The sequence below is a fragment of the Oryzias latipes genome, chromosome 18 (assembly GCF_053564925.1).
Source record: "Oryzias latipes strain Hd-rR chromosome 18, Olatipes_Hd-rR_3.1".
Lineage (NCBI taxonomy): Eukaryota > Metazoa > Chordata > Actinopteri > Beloniformes > Adrianichthyidae > Oryzias > Oryzias latipes.
The window spans coordinates 14,450,739-14,476,845 of NC_136254.1; the positions used below are offsets into that span (position 1 = coordinate 14,450,739).

The following is a 26,107-nucleotide window of genomic DNA, read 5'->3' on the forward strand; positions in this document are numbered from 1 at the left end:
AGGCTTGTTGATTTAATGTCAGCAGATAAACTTTTAAAAAAAAGCATTAAAAAAAAAAAAACATAGGATGAATTAATTTTGCGGTAGAGTGTCCTCCCCATGACTGGAAGATCGTAAGTTCAAATCCAGACCAAGTCTTCCAATCTTATTTCTCCCTTTCAGAAACTGCACTTTTGCATGTAAATTTTGTTTTTTGCTGACATGGGTCCTGATCAGAAGTCATAAAACAGGTCTCTAAAAATGTCTGGAAATCCACAAAGAGGCTGTTACTCTTTCAGTTTCCAGCCATGTCTCTAAGCTCATTTATTTGATTATCCATTTGCTTCCACCCTTCTCGCTCATCTTCCCTCCAGCTCATACTGCCAATTAATTTCTCTGCAATTCATTTCAATCATTCATGCCTTGTGTCCAATCTTTATTCATCAGTTGTACCACATCCTGTTTGTATCTCATATGCTTTTGTCACCCTCAGATCATCCTACTGTTTATTGTAATAGCAATGTGGGCATGAATAAAAGATTCAAATGTGTGTTTATATTGATGAACACAAGTGCCAGACAGAGTTGAGTAATAATATTACTTATTGATGAGAGCAGTTGCACCAACTGCTCTGAAGGGTTTGTGCGTCTCCTACCTCATTGCCGTACATCATGAGGTGGTGGGTGGCAATAAGGGCTTTGAAGACCACCACCCAGCTGGAGTTGGCAGTGCGTTCAAAAAGCGTGTCCGCCAGCTGGGGAATGTTCACGTTCATCTCATTGGTGCAGTGGATCAGATCTGGTTCATAAAAAGACAAAAACAGTCAAACAGCAGCAAAGAACAAATAAAACAGAGCATACTCATTTCAATACTAGTTATATCCAGAAGTTAAAAAGAACAAGTTGACAGTGTATTGTGGTTAAATAACTATTGCAAGAGCTTCTCGAGGAGCTTTTCCTTAATGTTTTGACCATATCCTTTTTTTTACATTTTCTTCAAGACAAGTGAGCTTTTCAAAGGTGCTTGGTTTGGATTTACAGGTCAATTACACAGTATGTGTCGTTAGTAATACACTGCCTTACTGTTTTAATCCTTTATCTATCTCTATCTTGACCTCAAAATAATTTTATTAAAATTACCAATACATGACAATAGGACTTCCTAGAATCCTTGAATTTCATTAGGGAAAAAAATTGCCAGTGTAAAGCTTTGTTCACACCAGTCGTTAGAAGCGCTTTTCAGAACGTGCTAAATTCTTGAAGGAGTTCTTGTTCTTGAATGAGCACACTGAACAAGCAGACAGGGGCTTATTCCTGTTTTTAAAATGTTTACTATCACCAACAGTTGGTAGAGGCATGGTGCAAAATGTCAAAATGGCACATATCTCATGAATCTTCCTCCAATCTTTTTCTTTCACAGCTCTATTACAATACATAAAAGACTTTGTGTCATAATTCCAGCCGGGCACAAAAGCAATTATGTCTACTCCATGATCAATTTTTAAATGGTTAACACTTCTGTGTCAGGTGTCAAAGTTACACCTGGTTTAACTTTCAACACATGTTCAATGGCCACACGTTTTGTTCATAGGGCCTGAGCATCGTCATAGAAACCTTTGTAGCTACACGTGAACACAATAGATTTGAACGCGGAAGCCGGAAGCGCGGATTTACACACGTTTACATAATGTTCATTAAGAGTGGTCACTTGAACGCACATTGCGTTCCGGGTTAAACAGCAGGACGCGTGGCGCGCCTCTCTGCGAATACAACTATCTTCAAATTACTTAAAAAGTTGATTTTCTCCAAAAAAGAGAGCTGACCATGCCCCCGAATAAAACCCAGGAATACGAAGACCTCAAAAAGTCTCTTGACATTATTCAAGAAACACTGAAAGTTTTATGAAGCAAGTGTCCGCTAAGCTAACGCCACTTTGGGAAATGATGGAAGAGTTCCGAAGATTTCGGGCTCAAAACGAGCAACGAGAAAACCGGGTCGAGATTCTGGAGAAAAGACTTGACGATGTGGAACAGCAAGTAAGGATGAATAATGTCATTCTCACTGGAGTACCAATCAAGCCTCGAGCAAAGCTAACAGCAGGAGCTAGCACTGCTAATGCTAGCGCCAGCGTAGCTAGCAGTGCTAATACGGAGATCGGTGGAGAGTCTCTGGTACACCAAATGGAAACATTTCTCACATCTAAAGGGATTTCCCTGGATCTCAATACCATCGAGACCTGCCCCCTGCTCCCCAGGAGGAAGGAGACAGATATACTAGCGATCCTCATCAGGTTTGTGAATCACAAACACAAGCTAGTTTTGATGACCCAAAGGAAACACCTGAAAGGTTCGGCTGCTTATCTGAGCGACCATCTGACCAGAAGGAATGCTGAAATCTCAAAACATGCATGGCTTCTCAGGAAGCGTAAGCAGATTGAGAACACTTGGGTATAAAGGCTGCAGGATTTACGTCAAACCGATCGGTCCACTGGACCGGGCCAAGGTTCTGGTTGTGAACACCATGAAGGACTTTGAGAAGTGTTTGATCACGGTCTTCTGAAACAACATGGAGTAATAAACCAAAGAGCCAAATAATTTCAAGAAATATGACACGTGGATTCATCACTTTCTCCATCGTCTGACGTCACCTGAATAACAGCAGAGCTCTGACCTGCAGACAACTTGACCTCAACTTTCACCGCAGCTGATACCAGCTGAAGAAGGATATGGACCTGAATCTAATGTCTGCAGACATAACATCGAAGAGAACTATTAACTGTTTTGAACCCAGAAGATCAGCTGTCATTCAGCAGAAGAAGAAATACCAACCTTGGACAATCGACAGATTATGGACCCTTTTTATTACATTATTATAAAAAAATAAATTAAAAAAAATATAAAAAAAAGTAAAACAAATGATTAATCACTTATTGAATATTGTTAAATTGATTGACTTTTAATGATATTACTTCACTTGCTCCAAAAATTGATAAATTGATTTAAAAATCTTTCCTAACGTAGCATAATTTTGCACATGTTTTTAACATTTGATACTTGATGAAATTTTGCTATGAAAATTCCTGAAACAGTGTTGTGTTTACTTTACTGATATAGTATTATGTTTTATTCATATAAATGACTTTTATAAGTAATATAATCTGCATATATATCTGCATTTGCCATGTTTATTTCTAAAATAGTTATTTTTGGCGTAATACTTAAGTAATTCATCTTTGGCATGTGCTTTATCGATACCTTATGATTCTTAATTCTGTCCGATAAAAGCTAAGAACCGGATATTGATAAATCATGTAATAAAATGGTTACAGTATAACGGGGTGGGATTATATAAGTTCGCTTCCTTCCACTCCCTTTCAAGCAATATTTATTAATATGTCTAATTATCCTAAGTTTGATTAGTTACTGTATGAATGTATACCTGATGATTATATTGCTTTTGTGTATTATTTCTACTTAATTGCTTGAAATAAACCATTTCAAATCAAATCAAATCAATTGCTGATGGCAGTATGAAGATAACTTAAGAGTCACACATTGCATATTGTGCTGCATGTTTTATATTATATTTTGAAAAAAGTGGGCCCTCGTCCAGTCAGGACGCACAACACAATGTTCTGTGATCTGCAAGCTCCAAGGCTGCAAAAGGTCAATTGCTTTATAGCAAGGTACCACTTTATATGTTATAGTACATTGCAAAAATTCCATAAAAAGGAAATGAGAAACTGAAGTTTTTACATCACATATGTCTATACAGCTTGATTACGCTGTCGGTGAACAGAACCAGTCTATGCTCTGTGTGTCAAGTGAGTAGACATTTAGAAATCTGATTTTCCCCCACAGCATGGTGTACATATGTGAAATTAGTCAACCTACATAAAATAAGTATCTAATGTAAGTCAAACACTTCCGGTTCTGGGTTACAGCACGGACGCGTGTGGCTCATGGCGGCTATACAACTATTTTCAAGTTACTTAAAAGTTGATTTTCTCCAAAAAATAGAGAGCTGACCATGACCCCTAAGAAAAACCAAGCAACAGCCTTAAAGAATGTAAAGAATGCCTTAAAAGAATGTTTGACGAAATCCAAGCTACGTTGCATCCTTTCATGGAGCGAGTGAACGACATCCAGGCTAAGCTAACTCCTCTCTTGGAACTAGTGGAAGCGAGGATGAATAATGTCATTCTCACTGGATTACCGATCAAACCTCAGGCAAGGCTAAATGGAGCTGGAGTTAGCATTGCTAATGCTAATAGCGCTAGCTATATGCAGAATCCTGTAATAAAAATGGTTACAGTAGAACAGGGGTTGGATTATATAAATTTGCGTCCTTCCACTCCCTTTCGAGCAATTTTTAATTTTATGCTTAACTATCCCAAGTTTGATAAGTCCTTGTATGAATGTCTACCTGATGAAATAAACCATTTTAAATCAAATCAAAAATCAAACAATTACTGTACTGACAGGACGTCCCATTTCACTGAACAAATAATGACTAAAGAGACTATTCAAAGTAATGCACTTAAGATTTTTTGCAACAAATCATTTTTGATTATTTTCTATGCAAAAATCTACACCCGTGTTAAAAAGTATGTATGGTATTTGTATGATTTGTATTAATGCCTTATTTTAATGAAATAACTTATTTTAGACATTTGTACAGATCACACATGTAGACAGAAAATCTATGTAGTATCATTAGGCTTCCAAATTACCTAATGCATAAAAAACAATCCTTAATCTCAAAGGTCTTGGCCTCAAGTCACTCTTCACTGTTCTCCACATTAATGGGGATCGATATAAATCAACATGTGTCCAGGTCCCCTGGTTTTATTGAAAGAGTGTCTCCCTTCGCTGCATTCACTGCATGTAGTGAGCCTCTCGAGCACAAACATCAATACAGACACACCGCTAAACAGGTGAAGTGCAACAAATCTTTTTAATTACTCAACCAACATTTTCCATTCCTTCATCTTTACTTTCATCATCACCACTCACTGTTCATGCTTTGTTCATCAGCATAAAAAGGTCATGTGCTGCTGGTTCTCACATCTGGTAACCAAAGAGAGTAGCTTCTCGTTAGACTAACAGAAGAGTGGCATTACCCGATAAAACTGAATGAGCATGTTACACTGGTTATCAAAATAGAGTTGCACAATAATTTTTAAAAACACCTGTAATCAGTCACACAACAACCAGATTATTTTCAAAGCATTTGCTCAACATGGAAAGTTTATTTGTCATAATTTGAAGTAATATGCAATTCTCAATCAGCCATAGAGAGAAAAAACAAATAAATACAATAACAGATTATTTCTGTTTTGATTATTTTTTGACCCTGAAGGAAATTTTATTTTGAAAGAGCTCGCCACATCAGACCACACAAAGCCAAACAATAAAACATATTTAGAAAGTTTCTTTGGGGAGAAAAGAGCCAGTGTGTAAACGGAAGCAGAGACTTCGACTCCACAGAAAAATAAAGCTGCTGTTTACAGAGAAAACCATGAGCCAAAACGATGGCTATTGATAAACATGGTGCAACATAGTAAAATGGGACATTTTTCCTATGAAATGTAGTGATGTAAGGAATCATCTGAAAAGGTAACAATTACTGAGATTAAAAAAGGTCTGAATATTGATATTTGTTTCCTGTCTTTTTATCATTGTTGATAATTATTGTGAGAAATCATTAAAGTGATGAATATTTTCAAATTTATGAGATAATTAATCATTATAAAATAAATATCTTAAGGCAAACTGACCAAATTGTTATTTCAGGAGAGCCTATCAAACTGGTAGACCTTCATATGACTCAGTACCCATGAAGTAGCTCTCAGAGTTAAAAAGGTTGGTGACCCCGGGTCTAGATTTTATCCAATTAAATTGCCATATTTATTTAACATGGAGTCTGCTACCAAGGCTAAGGAACCAAACCGTTTCTATTGACCCTCAATTTTGCTCTTTGGCTGAAGAAAAATGTATTTTTAACAATTTAAAAATAAATCATACAATTTTTTTAACATTAATTTCTATCTATTCAAAATTTGTGGATTTCTGGCTTAGGATTTCCTGAAACTGTAAAATAAACTGTAAAGTTTATCTGCTGACATTAAATCAACAAGCCGGTGTTTGATCTGTGAATCCTCTGCAGCAAAATATTTTTGATTTTCTTTGAGATCTGCCATTTAAAATTTTTAAAAAAGATTTAAAGCACATCATCTTATGATGAACAACAATGTTTTGGAATAGATTACCAGGAGTAATAAGAATGATGCCTCACCAAAGTAGACTTAATGTATTTAGCAGAAGAAAATGGCATATTTAACTTTTAGTGTCAATTTTTTTATTGAGTAAATTTGCTTCAGCAGATGATCCTGTGTTGCAAAGGGTTTCTTATTTATAAGAACTTGAAAAAAATAAAATTCTCATGAACCAATGCAATTTTCTCTTTATATTGCAGCATTTTATCTATGACAAAAACTATAGTTTGGATACAAATCTTAATTGTCTGAGTCGGAGCTCAGACGTTTTTTTCTCCAGTGGACCTTTTAAACACGCTGGTCGGTACACTAACATGAAAATATAAAAAACTTTTTTTATGTGTGGCTTTGCTGCTCCTTCTGGGTTTTACTCAGATAGAAACGGGCCAGAATGGTTGAAGACTGAAGAATCCTGATTGTACAGAACCCAGTCCAAAGTCCATGTCTGCTTCAAGACACCGTCAATGCGAGACAGACAAAGTTGATTGGATAGAATCTAGACCAATCAGCAGGCTGTTTGATGGCAGATATGTCACACTAAACTGAAACTTATGAATGCAAAATCAAACATTGGGGAAAAGCTAGATGAGACAACGCACCTGAAAACATTTGTGTTGTGTTTTTTGAAAACTTTTGTTTGCAATCCTTCCGGAATGACAGCAAACGCCGAGTTCATTTCCTTCACGTGTCTTTGTGTGAGATGGAATCTAGCCACAGGGGTTGCAAGCCAGTTACTTCTGTGCCGGTCCCAAGCCCGGATAAATAGAGAGGGTTGCGTCAGGAAGGGCATCCGGCGTAAAAATTGCCAAAATAACCATGCGAATCATCCACAACACTTTAGACATACCGGATCGGTCGAGGCCCGGGTTAACAACGACCGCCACCGATGCTGTTAACCTACAGGGTGTCGGTGGAAATTTGACTACTGTTGGTCGAAGAAAGAGGGGAGGCAGAAGGGTCCGTGGCCAGAGAGAGAAGGGAAAAGGCAGGAACATAGGTTTGAGAATAGGGACTCTTAACGTTGGCACAATGACAGGGAAAGGCAGAGAGCTGGCAGACATGATGGAGAGAAGGAAGGTAGATGTACTGTGTGTGCAGGAGACAAGGTGGAAGGGCAGCAAGGCACGTAGTATTGGAGGAGGATACAAACTGTTCTATCATGGTGTTGATAGGAAGAGAAACGGGGTAGGAGTGATTCTGAAGGGGGAGTTTGTAAACAGTGTTCTAGAGGTGAAAAGAGTCTCAGACAGGATGATGAGCCTAAAGTTAGAAATTGAAGGGGTGATGGTGAATGTAGTCAGTGGGTATGCGCCACAGGTTGGCTGTGAGTTAGAAGTGAAGGAGAGATTCTGGAGTGAGTTGGATGAGGTCATAGAGAGTTTTCCCAGAGGAGAGAGAGTTGTTATTGGAGCAGACTTTAATGGGCATGTTGGTGAGGGCAACAGAGGTGATGAGGAGGTGATGGGGAGGTTTGGTGTGAAGGAAAGGAATCTGGAGGGACAGATGGTGGTGGACTTTGCAAAGAGGATGGAAATGGCTGTAGTCAACACTTACTTCCAGAAGAGAGAGGAACATAGAGTGACATACAGAAGTGGAGGTAGGAGTACTCAGGTGGACTACATCCTATGTAGACGAGGTCATTTGAGAGAGGTTAATGACTGCAAAGTGGTGGTAGGAGAGAGTGTAGCCAGACAGCACCGCATGGTGGTGTGTAAGATGACTCTGGAGGTCAGGAAGAAGAAGAGAGGGAAAACAGAAAAGAAGACCAAGTGGTGGAAGCTACAGAATGAAGAAACTTGTGAGGAATTTAGGCAGAAGTTGAGGCAGGTCCTGGGTGGTCAGGATGAGCTTCCAGATGACTGGGAAACTACAGCAGAGATTATCAGGGAAACAGGTAGGAAGGTGCTAGGTGTGTCATCTGGAAAGAGGAAAGACGGTAAAGAGACTTGGTGGTGGAATGAGGAAGTACAGGAATGCGTCCAGAGGAAGAGGTTGGCTAAAAGGAAGTGGGATGTAGAAAGGACTGAGGAAGGTAGACAGGAGTACAAGGAAGCGCAGCGTAGAGTGAAGAGAGAGGTGGCAAAGGCCAAACAGAAGGCTTACGATGAGCTATATGACAGGTTAGACACAAAGGAAGGAGAGAAGGACTTGTACAGGCTAGCCAGACAGAGAGACAGAGATGGGAAGGACGTGCAACAGATAAGGGTGATTAAGGACAGAGATGGAAAGGTGCTAACAACCCAGGAGAGTGTACAGAAAAGATGGAAGGAGTATTTTGAGGAGCTGATGAACGTGGAAAATGACAGGGAAAGAAGGGAGGAAGATGTGGTTGTTGTGGAGCAGGAAGTAGCAGAGATTGGAAAGGAGGAGGTTAGGAAGGCTCTGAAAAGGATGAAGAGCGGAAAGGCCGTTGGTCCTGATGACGTACCTGTGGAGGTATGGAAGTGCCTAGGAGAGACAGCAGTGGAATTTCTAACAAGGTTGTTCAATAGGATTTTAGAGAGTGAGAAGATGCCTGAGGAATGGAGGAGAAGCGTTCTGGTTCCAATCTTTAAGAACAAGGGTGACACGCAGAACTGCAGCAACTATAGAGGAATAAAGTTGATGAGCCACACAATGAAGCTGTGGGAAAGAGTAGTGGAAGCCAGGCTTAGGAAGAAGGTGGAGATCTGTGAGCAGCAGTATGGTTTCATGCCCCGTAAGAGCACCACTGATGCCATTTTTGCTTTGAGAATGTTGATGGAAAAGTACAGAGAAGGTCAGAAGGAGCTGCATTGTGTGTTCGTAGATTTAGAGAAGGCGTATGACAGGGTGCCGAGGGAGGAGCTGTGGTACTGTATGAGGTCGTCTGGAGTGGCAGAGAAGTATGTCAGAGTAGTTCAGGACATGTATGAGAGAAGTATGACGGTGGTGAGATGTGCTGTAGGTCAGACAGAGGAGTTCAAGGTGGAGGTGGGACTACACCAAGGATCAGCTTTGAGTCCTTTTTTGTTTGCTATGCTGATGGACAGGCTGACAGACGAGGTAAGACAGGAATCTCCCTGGACAATGATGTTTGCGGATGACATTGTAATTTGCAGTGAGAGTAGAGAGCAGGTGGAGGAACAGCTAGAGAGGTGGAGGTTTGCTCTGGAAAGAAGAGGCATGAAGGTCAGTCGTAGTAAGACAGAATACATGTGTCTGAACGAGAGGGATCAAGGTAGAAGCGTTAGGTTACAGGGGGCTGAGGTGAAGAAGGTGCAGGAGTTTAAGTACTTGGGGTCAACAGTTCAGTGTGATGGGGATTGTGGAAAAGAGGTGAAGAGGCGAGTGCAGGCAGGTTGGAGCGGGTGGAGGAAAGTGTCAGGAGTGTTGTGTGACAGAAGAGTGTCAGCAAGACTCAAAGGAAAGGTGTACAAGACAGTGGTGAGACCAGCTCTGCTCTATGGGTTAGAGACGGTAGCAGTGAGACAGAGACAAGAGGCTGAGATGGAGGTAGCGGAGATGAAGATGTTGAGGTTCTCCTTAGGAGTGACCAGGTTAGACAGGATAAGGAACGAGTACATCAGAGGGACGGCTCATGTTGCCCGTGTTAGCGACAAAGTCAGAGAAGCCAGACTGAGATGGTTTGGACATGTTCAGAGGAGGGATAGTGGATATATTGGTAGAAGGATGTTGGAGATGGAGCTGCCTGGCAGGAGGGCAAGAGGACGGCCAAAGAGGAGATACATGGATGTCTTAACAGAGGACATGAAGTTGGCTAATGTTAGGGTAGAAGATGTCCATGATAGAGTGAGGTGGAAAAGGATGATTCGCTGTGGCGACCCCTGATGGGAAAAGCCGAAAGAGAAAGAAGAGGAGTCTTTGTGTGAGATGGGTCGTTCAAATCGGTCTTCTAACTCGGGCTACCTCGCCTTATTTACACGTAAACTCAGCTGCGTCTTCTTGATGATGTGTCGATGTGAGTTCGTTTTCCAGCTTCCTCCACTTACGAAATATAGATTCATTAATCTTGAATTCTCTGGCTGCTGTTCTATTCCTACGTTCCTCAATGTAGCTGATTTGGGGTTTAAACTGGGCTTCATAAGCGTGTCGCTTTGCATGCAGCATTTTCAGGGTTTCCAATACGATGTTGTTCTGCATAATGCACATACTTGCACTTTGTACTATTAAGGGGTGTGTCGTCTTTCTCGTCCACACTTCCCTCCTTACCTTTCTCACGCTGTCTTCTCCTACGTCCTCTTTACAAAAGTCACACAACACATTGGGCGCACCGTGCTCCGGACATTTTGGAGAAAATTTAAGACTTAATTGCGCCTTATGGTTGTGAAAAAAATGGTATTAGACGTTTTTGTAAACTATGTAGAACCTTTGTGTTAGATGAAATTAGATTAACCCAATTCCGAGTCCAGAACAAAATCCTTCTCTAGCCTCTTCGTTAAGAAAAAATTGTCCTCCGATAAACACTTAATTCATTATACAAAACAACCCTTTGACTAACTTCTTTGTCAACTCCCTGACATAATTTTAGAATAAAAACAGTAAAACAATATTCTGCAACATGCGTAAAACCCAACTACTTGAAAAAACTGTAGTTATTTGCAAAATTATAAAGTGGATTTCTTTTTTTTTTTAATGTTTACATTAATGTTAAATATGTATGTATTGCCAAAAAATGAGTAAATGACTATTTAGATCCAAGAGAAATCCAAGATGTTAAGCATAACCTAATGTTTCTGCAGGCAGATTTTCAAAGACATTTCCTTTGCATTCTCTGGGGGTTCCTTGTATGAATCCCGAGCACTTATCTGTTAACCTCCCATCTTCAAAATAGCCTTGCTGCCTTAAACAATAAATTAACTGTGTGGGAGCCCACATACCCTCACATCCACACATGTGGAAGGAACTGGCTCTCAGTGAATGTGATCTTATTCTCGACAGTGACCCTCTCTGTTCTAATCTGATCTGAGGTCTATTGTTACTAGTCCACTGCTGACCCCTTGAGCTGAAACAACCGAGTGGAGTGTTGCTGGTACCAAGAGACCAGTGCGGGAGCTGCAAGAGTCACTCTTTGTATCTGATAATAAAACTGCATGTTTGCCTGCCTCTGTTTGGGGTAAAAAAAAAAAAAAAGGAAAGAAATGTACCAATATTCTGTGCTGCTGCTTCTGTTTGGGGTAAAAAAAAAGAAAGAAATGTACCAATATTCTGTGCTGGTATGGTCAATTCTCTATGGTTGTTTTGTTGGTAAGCATGAACAGCTGAACGAGGGGGGTTCGCAGTTCAAGTATGAGTCAACTTGGTGGAGGAAAAAAAGGTGATAAATCAAGTCAGAGGAAGAAAGATGTAAGAAACTAAGAGGACAAACTAGGTTTCTATTTTGTGTCATTATCAAATATACTAGCAATCATTCATCACAAATTGATGGGTTGTTTTTGGGGTCCAAAATATGCAAATACTATTTTTCGAATACATTTCTAAATACCCAATGCAAATGACAGCATAATTTTCAAACCACTAAACATTAGAGTAAATATCAAATGTTATTGAACAAACAATAACATATTATTAGAGTATTTCTTCAAAAATAAAAACCTTAAAATTCACTGTTCCATGTTATGCACAACAGAGTTCCACAACATTTGATGGATTCCAAAAATCTGAAAATGGTCATTTGTTGAATTTACTGCATTAGGAGGTCGTATTTAATGAAAATCAAATCAATCAAATCAAAAGTTATTCTAATCAAAAACATTAATAGGTCAAGTGACATTTTAATATCGGACCGTTATTTTGTACAAGCTTCACAATTCTTGCATCCGTTGAACTTGTAAGTTTGTTGAAATTGGTGGATCTCAGCTCGTGCTGCAGGAAGGTAGGGGGGAAGAACACGTCCGACGGTAATAAAGAAAGTTCCTCTTAAAGAACTGAGACTGTTTGTGGCTTAACCCACTCGGAAAGGCTCTGAGGGTTTCGAATGGGGAAGTGAACCCCGAAGGAAGATCAGCCTTCGGCCCTGGAGAAGATCTCCCCTGCGTCCTGCGTCTTCCGACCACAGTCGGAAAACAAAGCAGGAAAGGTTCAACGTTTGTATAATGGCTGTAATGCCCCCCCCCCAGGGTGGCGCACCCCACAGTTTGAGAACATACAACGTGAATGATACTTTATTTAATTTATTTATACTTTATAAAGGAACATTCACTTTGTAGATGTCTTCCCTGCGAGGATTCTTTCTCAAATTTTTCCCAGACGACAGGGCTCAATATGACTGGCTGAGAGATCCATTTAAAGCAGGGGTCGGGAACCTATGGCTCGCGAGCCATATATGACTCTTTTGATGGTCACATGTGGCTCGCAGACAAATCTTTAATTATACTTTTTTTTTCATTAGACCAGTCCTTCTCGGGCGCAATGCGATGCCAGAGGCGCGCAGTAGTAGCGGTGCTTGGAGAGAAAATCTGCGCCAGCATTGTCACTTTACTATTATCTATTATTTCACAGAGTTTGTACCAGCCGGAAACCTGTGAATTGCCGTGCCCAAAACTGCACGCTCCCGTCTCTGAGAAAGAGCGCGCAGTTGCGGGGACGGGATGTGTGAGGAAGAAACCAGAGGGTGGGGGTGAGGGGTCCAGCAGCAGGTGAAACGCGCAGGGATTGTAATAACATAAAACCCGCTGCCCGTCACTCACTGCAGCGTGTGAGTGTGTGTTTGGCTCCACGTCTGCATGTGATCAGTCTTTGTCACATCTACAGAACATTCAGACCCACGATCACGTTTGAAGTCTCAACGCCTGCATGAAGCAGAAACTCACCACGTATCAACCAGACTAGACCATCAGCAAAACTACCACGAGAAATACTCATCATTTATTAGCAAAAGCATAACAATGTTATTAAAAAGAATCCACAGACTTATTGTACTTTAAAAGTGTTGAATTTACATCAAATGCACACATTCATTTGTATATTTAGTTTTAAACATATTGTCGCGGACTGAGTTGGATGACTGTTGGGCCGCGTTAAAAGTTCTGGAGTTCATGAACGCATCAAGCAGAGATCTGATTGGCTCTCAGTTCTGTCGCTCAGCCTGTTGTTAGGTAGTTTGGACCAATGGGGTTCAGCTGTGGGCCGAATAAGGGAAATGGGAGGGCTGACGCGGCAGGAGCGAATATAAAGTTGGGAGAAGTGCTCTCGTCTCTGCGGGAGAGATTGAGGAGTTGCTGAATTAATTGTACGGCGTTTGTTGCGGTCTGCAGTAACCAGAATAAAGAACCTTAAATGAGGTTAAGTCTCCATGCCTCAGTGTGGGAAAGAGACACTACATTATTGTATGGCTCTTTCGAAATTACATTTAAAAATATGTGGCGTTTATGGCTGTCTTGGCCAAAAAGGTTCCCGACCCCTGATTTAAAGCAACAGCACCTTTTGATTTGAGCTCTGTTGTGGAGGATTGGTTCATTGAAATCATGTCAGATGCTACCCTGAGATGAGGTTTACAGCACAGACACTCCATGACTTCTGCTGGGTGTGGAGAGGGAGCATCCTCTTATGGGGCAGAATGCTGGGGGCATTCTGCTTCCATTCTACATCCTATCTTTGTGAGATCTGCTTTTCTGCTGTTGCAGTTCTTTGAAAAACAAAGAACAGAGGTAGGCTCAATAATGAGCATGACTTGAGAGTTGCAGTAACAAACCTGCAACCTTGTTTTGTACAGATGTGTCGCACAAAGCTGGCACATTGCAGCCATTAACTCAATTTTTGTTTCTTTTTGATCATAGGTTCAACCACTTAAGAGTATCCTACACCTTGATGTTCGTGGGACTCCAGACACACCAGCAGTTTCAAACATGTGCTTGCTGCTTTGTAATGGTATTTTGTGATGCTCTCTTAATCCGATACATTTGTCTAGCAGGAACATTCCTCATTCTGGCTTTATCTGCACAAACCCATGAGTGCTCTGAATCGGCTACAAATCTCTTAATAGTACGATGATCACGCTTATGTTTTCGTGAAAAATCCAAGGTTTTGTCCAAGGCATTTAGCCATTTCTCGCTTTCAGTAGCAGACAACCTTTTTTTTCCTCATGTTGCTTGAAATTGTTGGTCTTCTTAATAACGTGGAACGTCCCTCTTTAGTAGTTTTTCCTTTAATTGAACTCACCTGCCAAACTAACTATCATGTCTAAGATTGATGTCAGTAATCCAAAGAACCAAAGACACAATATCATCCATGAGTTTACTTAAAAGCATTAAAAAAAAATATCTTTTTGACACTTAAATACAATTTGCATAGTATTTTGGAACACATTGTATATTTTCTACTTTTTTTAGATAACTGATCTGCATTTGCCATGTTTATTTCCAAAATAGTTATTTTTTTATATAATAATTTAGTAATTCCTCTTTGTCATGTGCTTTTTTGATACCCAAGGATTCTTAATTATGTCTGATAAAAGTTATGAACCGGATAATGATAAATTATGTAATAAAATGGTTACGGTAGAACAGGGGTGGGATTATGTAAATTCGCTTCCTTCCACTCCTTTTCAAGCAATATTTTATGTCTTATTATCCAAAGTGTGACATGTCTTTGTATGAATGTATGACTGCTGATTGTTTTGTTTTTGTGCAGTATTTTTACTTGATTGCTTGAAATAAACCATTTCAAATCAAATCAAAAATCAAAAACAAAAGAGATAAATTATTTTAACAAGTATAGGTTGAAATGTTGGTAAATTGGCCAACTGTACATTTGAGCTGCAATGATAGACATCAGATATCTTTGCTATACACTCCAGATGAAATTTAGAATTAACTAACTGGTTAAGTAAATATTCTGAATATAGTATTTGTTTGTTGCAGTTACACTGACATTTGCATTTACAGGTTTGACAATATTCAGAATAATGGCCTCTGGACAGTGACTTCATAACACGGCGCATTGATTTCCATCAACAACTCTAATCCCAGCCAGGACTTTTGACAGCATCATTGTCCTCAACAAACAAACATGTTTTTAGTTATTTTGGAGCAATAAAGCAGAAAACTGGCGTGCATGTAAACGGTGTAATTGCCTCCATGTCATCTGGCTTCCTCCCAAAGTCCCAAAGTGGACTTGTGTGACATGTGATTATGACGAATTTAATCACAAATCTGTTTCTGTCTGCCCCGTTATCTTTTTTTTTTTTTAAACTTCCTTCAATTCCTCTTTACTGAATCTCCTCAAGTTGGTCCTCACTCCCAATACTAATTGATGCAGTGGTGTTCTAAACCAGTGTTTTTCAACCTTTTTTGAGCCACGGCACACTTTAACCTTGACAAAAATCCCGCGGCACACCAGCATCCAAAAAAAAAAAAAGAAACAGAAATTCATGGTCTGTATTGATCGACAGCCCCCCCCCGCAATCTCACAAGCATTTTTGTGATAATTGTGGCCGGAAAAGCAGGAAGTTGCGGCTGTTTTTTCTAAGAGATGAAATGAAAGTAAAATTTGAAAATTTAGAAACTGTTTGTTTGTTGTGGTTTCAAGGCGTTTCTCAAGGACAACTACTTGTGCGCTGGGACACTGGCCCTTTAAGCCAATGCATCATGGGAGATGTAGTGTGAAAACTGCCGAAAAACTTGCAGAAAGACTCGCGTCTCTGAGCTTCATTGTATTGTCCACTTGTTCCACGGTCTGACAACGGACTCTGTGGAAAGCTACACCGCTAAAGAAGAGCTTTAGCTGGTATTTTTGTTAGAACTGAGCGACTTTATCAGCAGAATTAAGAACAAGGAAGTGAAGACTTTAACCACTTCTGATTGGTCAGACTGATGACATGTGATTAAGCCTTCAAGAATGATTGGTGGAGACAGTTAAAGGGGCGGGACTTTTCCGCAAACTGTCATAGCTGCAGGTAAATTGCGGTAACATCATTCTTATCAAAATGTATTTAATAGAATTAAATAAACCCAAAGAAAAAGTAATTTTAAGATCTTTTATATTCCTAACTACTCAGTGTTTTATCAGGGCCAGTTTGGATGAACAAAGAGCTGATTTCCTGGAGATGGGAAATGTTTTTAGATCAGTTAATGATTAATGAGGGCAATTTCCCACGGCACACTTGACCATCTCCCACGGCACACTACTGTGCCGCGGCACACTGATTGAAAAACACTGTTCTAAACGTTTGGTCTTTTTGAGTACCGTATTTTCCGGACTATAACCGGGGACTTTAGTCACCAACTTTCGACCCTGCAGCTTATTCAATGATACGGCTAATTTATGCTTTTATTTAACGGCCGCCAGGAGCGCTCCGGCAGCCTCAGAGGGGAAACCGCCTGCATAATTCTGTGTCCAGCAACAAGTGCGATTGCTTTGACACACACTTAAACAGACAAACAGCATGGACCTAGCTTTAGCTCTTAGACACTTCAGTCATGGTGCAATAAAAGAAACACCCATGCTCAGCTGTATCCCAAAATCCTTTGGTGCCACTAGACCCAACGTGCACGTGACCGCCACTACAATATGACACAGCTTTCAAGTTAAAAGCAATCGTTAAAAACAGTGTGAAAAAATCCACCATCACCAACGGGTTTGGAGAAGCCGGTCTGCTGCGTGCCAGAAGTTTCTTTCACTGTTGTGGAAGGAAACTTCTGGCGCACGCGCGCGCAGCGTAGAGCGTGCATAGGCGCATGCCGCGCAATCTTATAAGTTACTGCTGCACTCTTGTACTGGTATGTTTTTTTAACCAGCCCTGTGTCACAGGCGGAAGGAGGGGAGAGCTGCTCTCGCGTTCCGCTGCAACTCCCTGCTCCCTCTTAAACACGCACGCGGTTTCAGCACATATACATCCTCTAATCTAAAACACAGTGTAGCGAACCGGGGGTTATCCCCGCCTTAAACCCCTAAGACTCATGGGAAGTAGGGAATCTGAGTGTGAATTTCCACACCATAAGTCAGGGAGCTGTGAGCTGAAGTGAGGTCCATGCTGTTTGGCAGATGTGGGTGTGTTCAAATAAATAGACTAAACTACTACTTACTCCTCCCTCTCTGAGACTACTGTGGTCTCAGTGACATGCCAATTGAATTGGCACAACATGCGGCTTGTACACAAGTGTGGCTAGTGTATGTAAATAGTGGTTAATCCTCATTAAATTGGGTGGGTGCGGCATGTAATCCGGTGCGCTCTATAACCTGGCAATTATGGCATTTCCTTAAACTTTTTTGAAATTGAAGTATGTCGTGGGTCCCTCCGGGAAATAAAGCTGAGGAGCCAAGGTGAGTGTTCTTTAATTTAATCAAGAACTTTTAACACTTAAATTGCTCCACGCAGGGCACATCAGGTCATGACACCTCAGTGGAAGAGAACAATCATTTCATTTTTGCATTTCTGACTATTTCTCCTTTTAAATTTCTATCAAACTGTCGCAAAAACACAGTTTGAATTAATGGGACCTTAAAAACGGCCCAGGAGGGTCCACATTTCAAAGTGTCCTGGAGCAATGACACTAAACCCCACATTGACAGTTGAGAGTTTCAAAGCAGAAAAAAAAATGCTGGCTGAAAATCACAATTTGTTACAAAATGTAAAAACGAGAATCCCATTGAGGTATTTAAAAAATGTAACTTTTGGATTGTGTTTGAGTGGAGATTTGAACATTAAATATCACGGTTATGTGGGAAGATTCTTTTGGAGCCTTAGACAAACTTGACAAAAATAGCTGTCTGGCATGTGGCCGTGAATATTTGAAGTGTTGGAGATGTCATGAGACTCCTCAGAGATGCTTCTTTTTTTGAACAAGTCACTTGATGGGAGTGCTCCACAATGACAGAATTCCACCTGCCTGAAAGTTTTCTAAGTTTATTTAAATGAAAAAGTTCATTTTGAGACTTTTTTGCATGACAATGTCAAAAGGCTAGCTTGCCTTCCCTTTTGCTATTAGAGAATGGTGTCACGGATTTAAGTTCATTTGGAATTCGTGTCAATGGGTCAGCTGTGGAGCAGAGGTAGGGCAGTCGACCTCTGATTAACCCTTGTGCTATCTTAGATGACTCCACCCTTGCATTGACCTGTTATTCCTTAATTGACTGAGTTATGTTGACTGAGTTATGTTGCTTAGTTCTTATGTTCACATTTGTATTCTTTTTTTAAGCTATCAAAATAATAAACAACCCATGCACTAAACAATAATACAGTTGACTGTATCATAACAATGAGTGGTGTATTGAATAAATGCCGTATTTCTTCTAGATGAAAAAGAAAAACATTAATTCATACACTATAAATGACAAGTTACTTCTTCAAACAAAATAAGATTTTGTGTTAAAACATTTTAATGAGCTGCTTATATTAGGGGTTTAATGAAGGCACATCATTTTGACCGGGAGGACACAGGGTGTAAAAAGATTATGATGACAACAGGAGAGTTAACCCTTGTGCTATCTTAAATAACCCCACCCTTACATTGACATGTTCTCCCTACAATGACAAAGGTGGATAAAGGTGGAAAGATTTCATGTAATCCATGGACACCAGTTAGGTTCACAAATCATTGAAGAAAAAAAGGTTCAGAGCACTGTCTATTGGGTTTAAATGACCCAACTCCCAATGCTAAAGTGCCTAGGATAACAAAAGGGTTACGATGTTGAAGGTTTGCCTGCCTTGCCTGCCCATATGTCAAAGTGTCCTTAACCAATGACACTAAACCCCACATTGCCTCTGGTGGTTATAGGTAGGTACCAGTTTTCAGCAGGGGAGCCGCCATCAGTGTGTGAATTTGTGTGTGCATTGGTTAATGGGACTGTAACTGTAAAGTGCTTTAGACGTTCAAGGAAGGTAGAAAAGCGCAATAAAAGTATACACCAAGTCATTAGTGAAAGTAAACAATAGCAACACTGTAAGAAATATAAAAATATAAACACCACCACAAAAAAGTCTGCCTTTGGTGTAAATATGTGGCTCTTTAACAACACAGCTCTTCGATGTAGCAGGGAGAGGAGGGGCAAGGTGTGAGCAGCAGCGAAAGAGGAGGAGGTGTGCAGTTTACACCAGGGGTGGGCAAACTACGGCCCGCGGGGTGGATCCGGCCCGCCTCCATGTTTGTTCCAGCCCACTGAAAAATATTACAGACCCCTGTTATTTTTTTTATCTGGCCATCCGATCAAGACCTGCATAGAACGTGACATATTCTTCCACTATTCTGCAGTCTGTGCTCCAACCTGAAACCCTCTAAAATCCCTGTCAAACAGAACAGAAGACAGTCTTCCCTTTCTACGCCGCAGTTCATCTTTCCCGGTTTAGCTCATTCTTTTAGAGCGACTATGCTGTTTTTTTAAACAGCGCACCCTGTTCTGTGTCCTGATTGGCTGGAGACCCTGTCAATCCATCTCCTCCGGCGTGTCTCCTGTACAGAAACGCGGAGCTCTTCAGATCTACAGAAATCTGTGATCACGATCAGATCTTTGTTTTCATTCTAAGATCCTGGACCTAATTTCTATGAAGGTTTGAGAATAAACGTGGGAACTCTGCTGCTGAAAAGGCAATTCTGATATCTGCTTAGCTGCAGCAGAAGACATGGAAATTTGCTTTTTTTCATTATTACTGAATGAGAAAGAGACGTGCTGGACACGGCTGCTCAGTTTGAGCGCAAACTGTGAAACGTTTGAGGAGCTGCAGCCCTCAAAGTCTAAGCAGGAAAATGATGGGTAGGATCCACCATTTCTTGGTTTTCTTTTTAATGTACCTAGAGCTGTGACGGTGTGGGATTTTTGATCACTTTGGTGATGAAGCAGCAGGAGTCGCCGTGTCGCAGTTAAAAAATGTTACTTTGTAACAAACACTCATTTATTTTAAATAATCTTTGTTATCAAGATTTTTTGGGTTCTTTAAATCAGTGTGTATCAACCTTTTTTGTATGGAGTCCTATACTGTTCATAATTAAACTGTCCCTATGCAATCTCACATGCATTTTTGTGATAATTGCCGGAAAAAGCTGGAAGTTGCAGCTGTTTTTTCTAAAAGTTCTAATAAAAGTTTTTTTTCCATAGTAATTTTCAACTAAATTATTTGAAATTTTATCCTGGTAGTTGTTTTTCCTTTCAGTTTATGAACATGCAATTTTATGTAACCTCACAAAAACCAAATAAATTCTTTCTGAAGTGATTTTTTTTATATATATTCATTTCAATGTTAGTGCAAAGGCAACTATAATTTTTTGAAGAATTGTATGATCAAAATATGTTTGATAAATTTTACATAAAAAGACTAACATTGTATTTATGTTTTCTGTAGCTAAACCAAAAGTGAAAATGTTGAAGTTTAATTAGTTTTTCTTTTGTCTTTATCAGAGATGAAGTTTTTGAAAACTTTAACAAAAATGTTTTATTTCTTTTTAGATGATTACATTGTTTGAATTTAGTTTAATTGTGTCTGTTGGCCACTTCACCTTAATCCTGTTTCTTCAATGTTGTTATTACGTCTTAAATTTAACATGAAATAATCCAGAAGTTATTAGAAAAGTGTTTCAGTTAGAAAGATGACTTGGACCAAACTCTGGGATGTTTGGCTGTTAATAAACACAAACCTTGAAGGAGAACTAAACTGTTGACCTCTGATTTCATCAGGAGAATTTAAAAATTGTTTGATGTGTGTTCGTTGTGTTCCAAGACGTTTAACAGGGAAGACTCATTGTACACTGAGACGCTGTCACTTTAACGATATGCATCATGGGAGATGTAGTGCCAAAACGGCCGCAGAGGGCAGACACTCGCTTCTCTGAGCATCATTGTTTTGCTCACTTGTTCCACAGTCTGACACCAGATCCCGCAGAAAGCTACATCGCTGTCATTTTTGTTGGAACTGAGCGACTTTACGAGCTAAATTGAAACAAGTGAAGACTTTAACCACTTCTGATGGTCAGACTGATGACATATGATTAAGCCTCCAAGATTGATTGGTGGAGACAGTTAAAGGGGCAGGACAGAGCTAAAGCTGTGGCTAAATTGTGTTACCGTCATTCTTATCAAACTGTCTTTAATAGAATCAAATAAACACAAAGAAAATGTATTTTACGATCTTTCATATTCCTAAGTACTCTGTGTTTTATCAGGGCCTCTTTGGATGAACACAGAGCTGATATCCTGGAGATGGTAAATGTTTTTAGATCATGAAAATGGGTAATTTCCCACGGCACACCTGACCATCTCCCACAGAAAAAACCCTGCTTTAAATCATTTTTTTTACAGAATCAAATAATTATCCGAAACAGAAGAAGCACACCTCTTGTCGATCTTTTTCTAAACATAAATGTATATTTTTTTATATCCCAGGTTTCTTTTCCTCTCTTTATTCCCAGGTGCGTATCGGCATCAATCCAATAATCCAAACAAAATGCTCACAAAAATAAACTGCTATAAAAAAAATATACATTTGGATACCAAAGAAAGAAAAAATAAAGTTTCGATCTCACCAGCTGGTCGCTTCGTTTACTTTGTTTAGAATAAACCCACTCCCGGGAGCGTGCACGTCACTCCTTTTGGTCACTTTGAAAAAATCTCCGGCTTCCTGTTCCCCAGTCACTCAACTGGATGCCAAAACAAGATTGGTGGGATAATTCCAGCCGGCAAGGAACGATGAATATTTGGAGTCTTTGTCATGGGAGAAGAGCAAGGCGGCTGCTGTCAGTGCGTCTTTCACCTTCCTTCTTTCTCCCTCTTTGCACACCTGTTCCGACCCCATTTATTAACCTTGGCGTGTGTCTATCATGAGTCAGGTAAACAGTCCATAACATACATAAATACACATGAAATACATAAAAGGACCACATCCAGCATTTTCAGTGGATAACATATTCATCACACTCAGAAACCATGTTTATCCCCCCATATAAAAAAACACAGGTAGGGCTAATGTTTGTTTTTTTTAATAGTCATAATGTGACCCTGTCACAACTTTTCACGTTTTCTTTTGCTTTCTTTAAGCGTTCCTCAGGAAAGGGGTGGGGGTCAAGAGCAGGGCAACTCAGCTCAATACCAATGGCCCATGTAGAGGAGATTTTGGAAACAGAGGCTTCAGATAAACAATTAAAAACAACACTGGGAATATTTTTTATTTTAAAAACTTGTCATGGGGGGCTAATGTTTTTGAATATTTGTCCAAGACAGCCACCTTTGTAACAATCAATTTAACTATAAAACTATTTCTAAATAAAGCCTTTTCATCACCACACTACCATTCATCTGGAGCTTTGAATAAAAAAAAAAAAAAAACTTTAAACACCAAAATAAATTTATATTGGAGATCTATTAGTAGCTGTCCAGTTATAGAAAGTAAGATTTGAAGCACTGGTTAAATCTGCTCCATCACAACTATCACTAATCATTTTTGTTTTTTGGCCTCCTCTTCCTAATGTTACATTTAACAGGTTAACAGTTCATAACATACAATGTGTGTATATATGTATATGTGTGTGTGTGTGTGTGTGTATATATATATATATATATATATATATATATATATATATATATATATATATATATATATATATATATATATATATATATATATATATATATATAGACATACAGATAATTGTTTTTAACTTTCTTTCTTCCCACTTACAGGTCTCACATACTTGACAATCCACATCACATGCGTGGCCTTAGACTAGATTTGAAACACACAAGACCAGACAGCAGTCAATTGTGAACTGTTAGCAGTGCAAACTGCCTATCTCTGCATCACATGCTGGGAGGGGTTTTCCCCACAGTGTTTAGATGGCATTAGACTCACCCACAACTACTTAAGAAAGATGTCACCACTGTGCAACTAACCAGCTACACCCAGAAGAAAGTCTATGAGCACAGGAATGGCAGCAAAACTAATTAGAGGGAAATTGACTTGTCTTTTTGCATCCTTACATGGCCTGAAACTACTCTAAAAACAATTTTCTAAACTCAAAACCTATAATTGTGTTCTGTGAATGGTTATAAACTACCGGGTGTGTGTGTAATTTGTGTAATGAGAAAGCAGAAATGCAAGAGTATGGATCATACTACAGCCCCAAGTACATACCTTACAACCTTTCAAGTTTTTTTAAATCTCAAATATTTCTAAATGCATGTCATAAGGGGGAAACTGGGAATTTTGTAGCATCTAATATTACCATATTTTCACGACCATAAGGCGCACTTAAGTCTTAAATTTCCTCCAAAATGCACGGTGCGCCCTATGGTTCGGCGGGGCCTAATGTGTCGTTGCCTGATTTTGGTAAAGAGGACATTGGAGAAGACAGCATAAGAACGGTAAGGAGGGAAGTGTGGACATAAAAGAAGACACACCCCTGACAAGTACAAAAGTGCAGGTATGAGCATTATGCAGAACAACATCGTTTTGGCAACCCTGAAAATGCTGCAAAGAGACGCGCTTATGAAGCACAGTTTAAACTCCAAGCTATCAGCTACGCTGAGGAACATGGGAATTCAGCAGCTGCGAGAGAATTCAAGATTAATTAATCTATGCTTTGCAAGTCAAGGAAGCTGGAAAACGACCTCCGAGAGATCAAGAAGACACATCTGATTTTTCACGGAAACAAGGCGAGGTGGCCCAAGTTGGTAGACTGATTCGAGCGATGGATTAAGAATCAGAGAACAGCTAGGAGAAGCGTCTCTACAGTCACCATTCCACTGAAGGCAGAGGAAATGGAAATTGAACATTTTCAAGGAAGTCCGTCTTGGTGCTTTCTGGGCTAGGCCTATGGTGGGGCAGCACTGGATTACAACGCAAAGCTGTCCATTTTCTGCACAGTTTTACTAAGACTGAGCAGCGCCAGGCGAGTTATGCCACAATTTGTGAATGGATTGTAGATGCTTGGGCTAACGTGTCTGCTTGCACTGTTCTTCGAGCTTTCACAAGAGCCGGCATTCTTCAAGAGGAGCCGCACGGCAACGAGACGGACTCTGACAATGACAAAAGGGAACTTTGCGTGTTTGATAGAAATTTAGCCCCGCTGTTCATTTCACATACAGAAGATGATGACTTTGACGGATTTTTGGATGATGATTGATGACTGAAAAAATGAAAAATAAATCACAACCAACTCAGTTTTTAAAACACACTAGCATGCATGCTTTACTGTTAAGTTTTAACGTGCCTGCGCCTTAAACCCGGTGCGCCTTTCGAATGTGTTAAATACAGAAAAGGCACCCATAACTGAACCTGCGCCCTATAATCCAGTGCGCCCCATGGTCATGAAAATACGGTACACTGACTAATACTTTGCAGAGTGCCAAAGTGACAATTTCTCTATGCCAAAGTTAACAATGAGATGCACAAAAAAATGGGAGACAAAGAATAGTGACTAGGGGTGTAACAACATGCTAAAATCTCAATTCAGTTCGATTCATTTCATAGGGCTCAGTTCGGTACATATCGGTTCAGTACTTCTGTTTAACAAATCTGCCTGATATGAACTGCTATTTTACAAACTATTATATTAATGTTATTTACTGTGCGTGTTTTGCTGCCGGACACCTGAATTTCTCCCTTGGGAGATTAATAAAATTTTTATCTATCCATCTTTTTTTGGTATTTTTTTTGGTACAAATAGCTAAGGCAGAAAAAAATTACTTATAAAATGCATTTATTGGTTTTACATAATAAATAAAATTGACCTATGTAGATGATCTGCTTAATAAAATACAAAAGCCTATTAGCTGCCAGGAAATCAAAAACTTTGGATACTTTACACTGGCCTGAAAAAACATTTTAACTTGCACTTTTTTTTTTTCTTGTAGATTGTTAAAGTCGGGTGATGCCGTTTAAAGTTCGTTAACAGGTTAGATGCGTTACCTGTGGCATTCGCTATCTTTGTGTAACAATGTCACACACAGCATTTAACGTATCCAATAGTAACGTTCCTTCATGGATGCTGAAAACAATTTGTCAGCATCTGACAACAATTTGTATTTAGTCACCAACAAAAAGAAAGATTTCTGGACCCAACCCTATAACCCATAGTCGTGGTATACCTATAATAAAAATTATAGGCCTCTAATCTTTTTAAATGGGAGAAATTTCACAATTGGTGGCCGACTAAATACTTTTTTGCCCCACTGTAGCTTTTTCATTTAATATTTAGTTCTGATCATAACATAATTTCTTGAACTATTGGGATTTATCAAAATAAGTCAAATTTAAGACATGAAAGACAAACACCAAACAAATCTATTGCATAACTTCATAAACAGAGCCTGCATAAGAAGCACCGTTATTGAGTCAGTGTTTTTACTTCCACTATCAAGTAAAGTTCAAACAACAAGTCAGTTGCCAGGTTAATGAAGGGAAATTTAGAGTACAAATGTTACTTCTCTATTTGTGTTTGCAAACATGTTCAGACTGTGGCAATATAACTTTTTTTATTATACAAAGTTCCTCTTTTAATCAATGTTTTTTACACAGTCCAACACTCATCTATATAAAAACAAAACAGAGAAAACAGTGAAAGCCAAACAATCATCTATATAAAAAAAAGAAATAGAAAACAGTGAAAATCAAAGAGAATGCACACTTTTAGGAAACAATGTTCAAAGTTCTATTGTATTTATTCCTCTTTAGTTGGCAGTGGGTCTAACTGCTATTGGACTAAAGGCAACAACCAAATTAAAATCTGAAAAACACAAATTAATAGACATTTACACAACAGATATCCATAAAAAGACTAACAAGTTGTGCATTTTAGTGAAATCAAAGTTTCCCCCAATTTAAGTTTGATGTTGATATTATGAAGACATTTGTAGAATGGAGTATTAGGTCCACAAAAAAACGCAAGTTTACAACATTGTTCTCGTAAATGTTAAAATTCTTTAAAAAGATTTAAAGTCGTAACTTTAT

General features: G+C 39.4%; 1 protein-coding gene across 22 annotated transcripts in view; it reads right to left on the minus strand.

Annotated features, from left to right (window-relative positions):
• si:ch211-200p22.4 (phosphatidylinositol-binding clathrin assembly protein) overlaps window positions 1–26,107 on the minus strand; it is a 147,820-nt gene that overhangs the window by 110,177 nt on the left and 11,536 nt on the right. For all 22 annotated transcript variants that reach the window (XM_078935970.1, XM_011487628.4, XM_078935981.1 and 19 more), the window contains one exon: window positions 635–777. In XM_078935970.1, coding sequence (XP_078792096.1) covers window positions 635–777 — 143 coding nt within the window. The remainder of the gene's footprint in view (window positions 1–634; window positions 778–26,107) is intronic.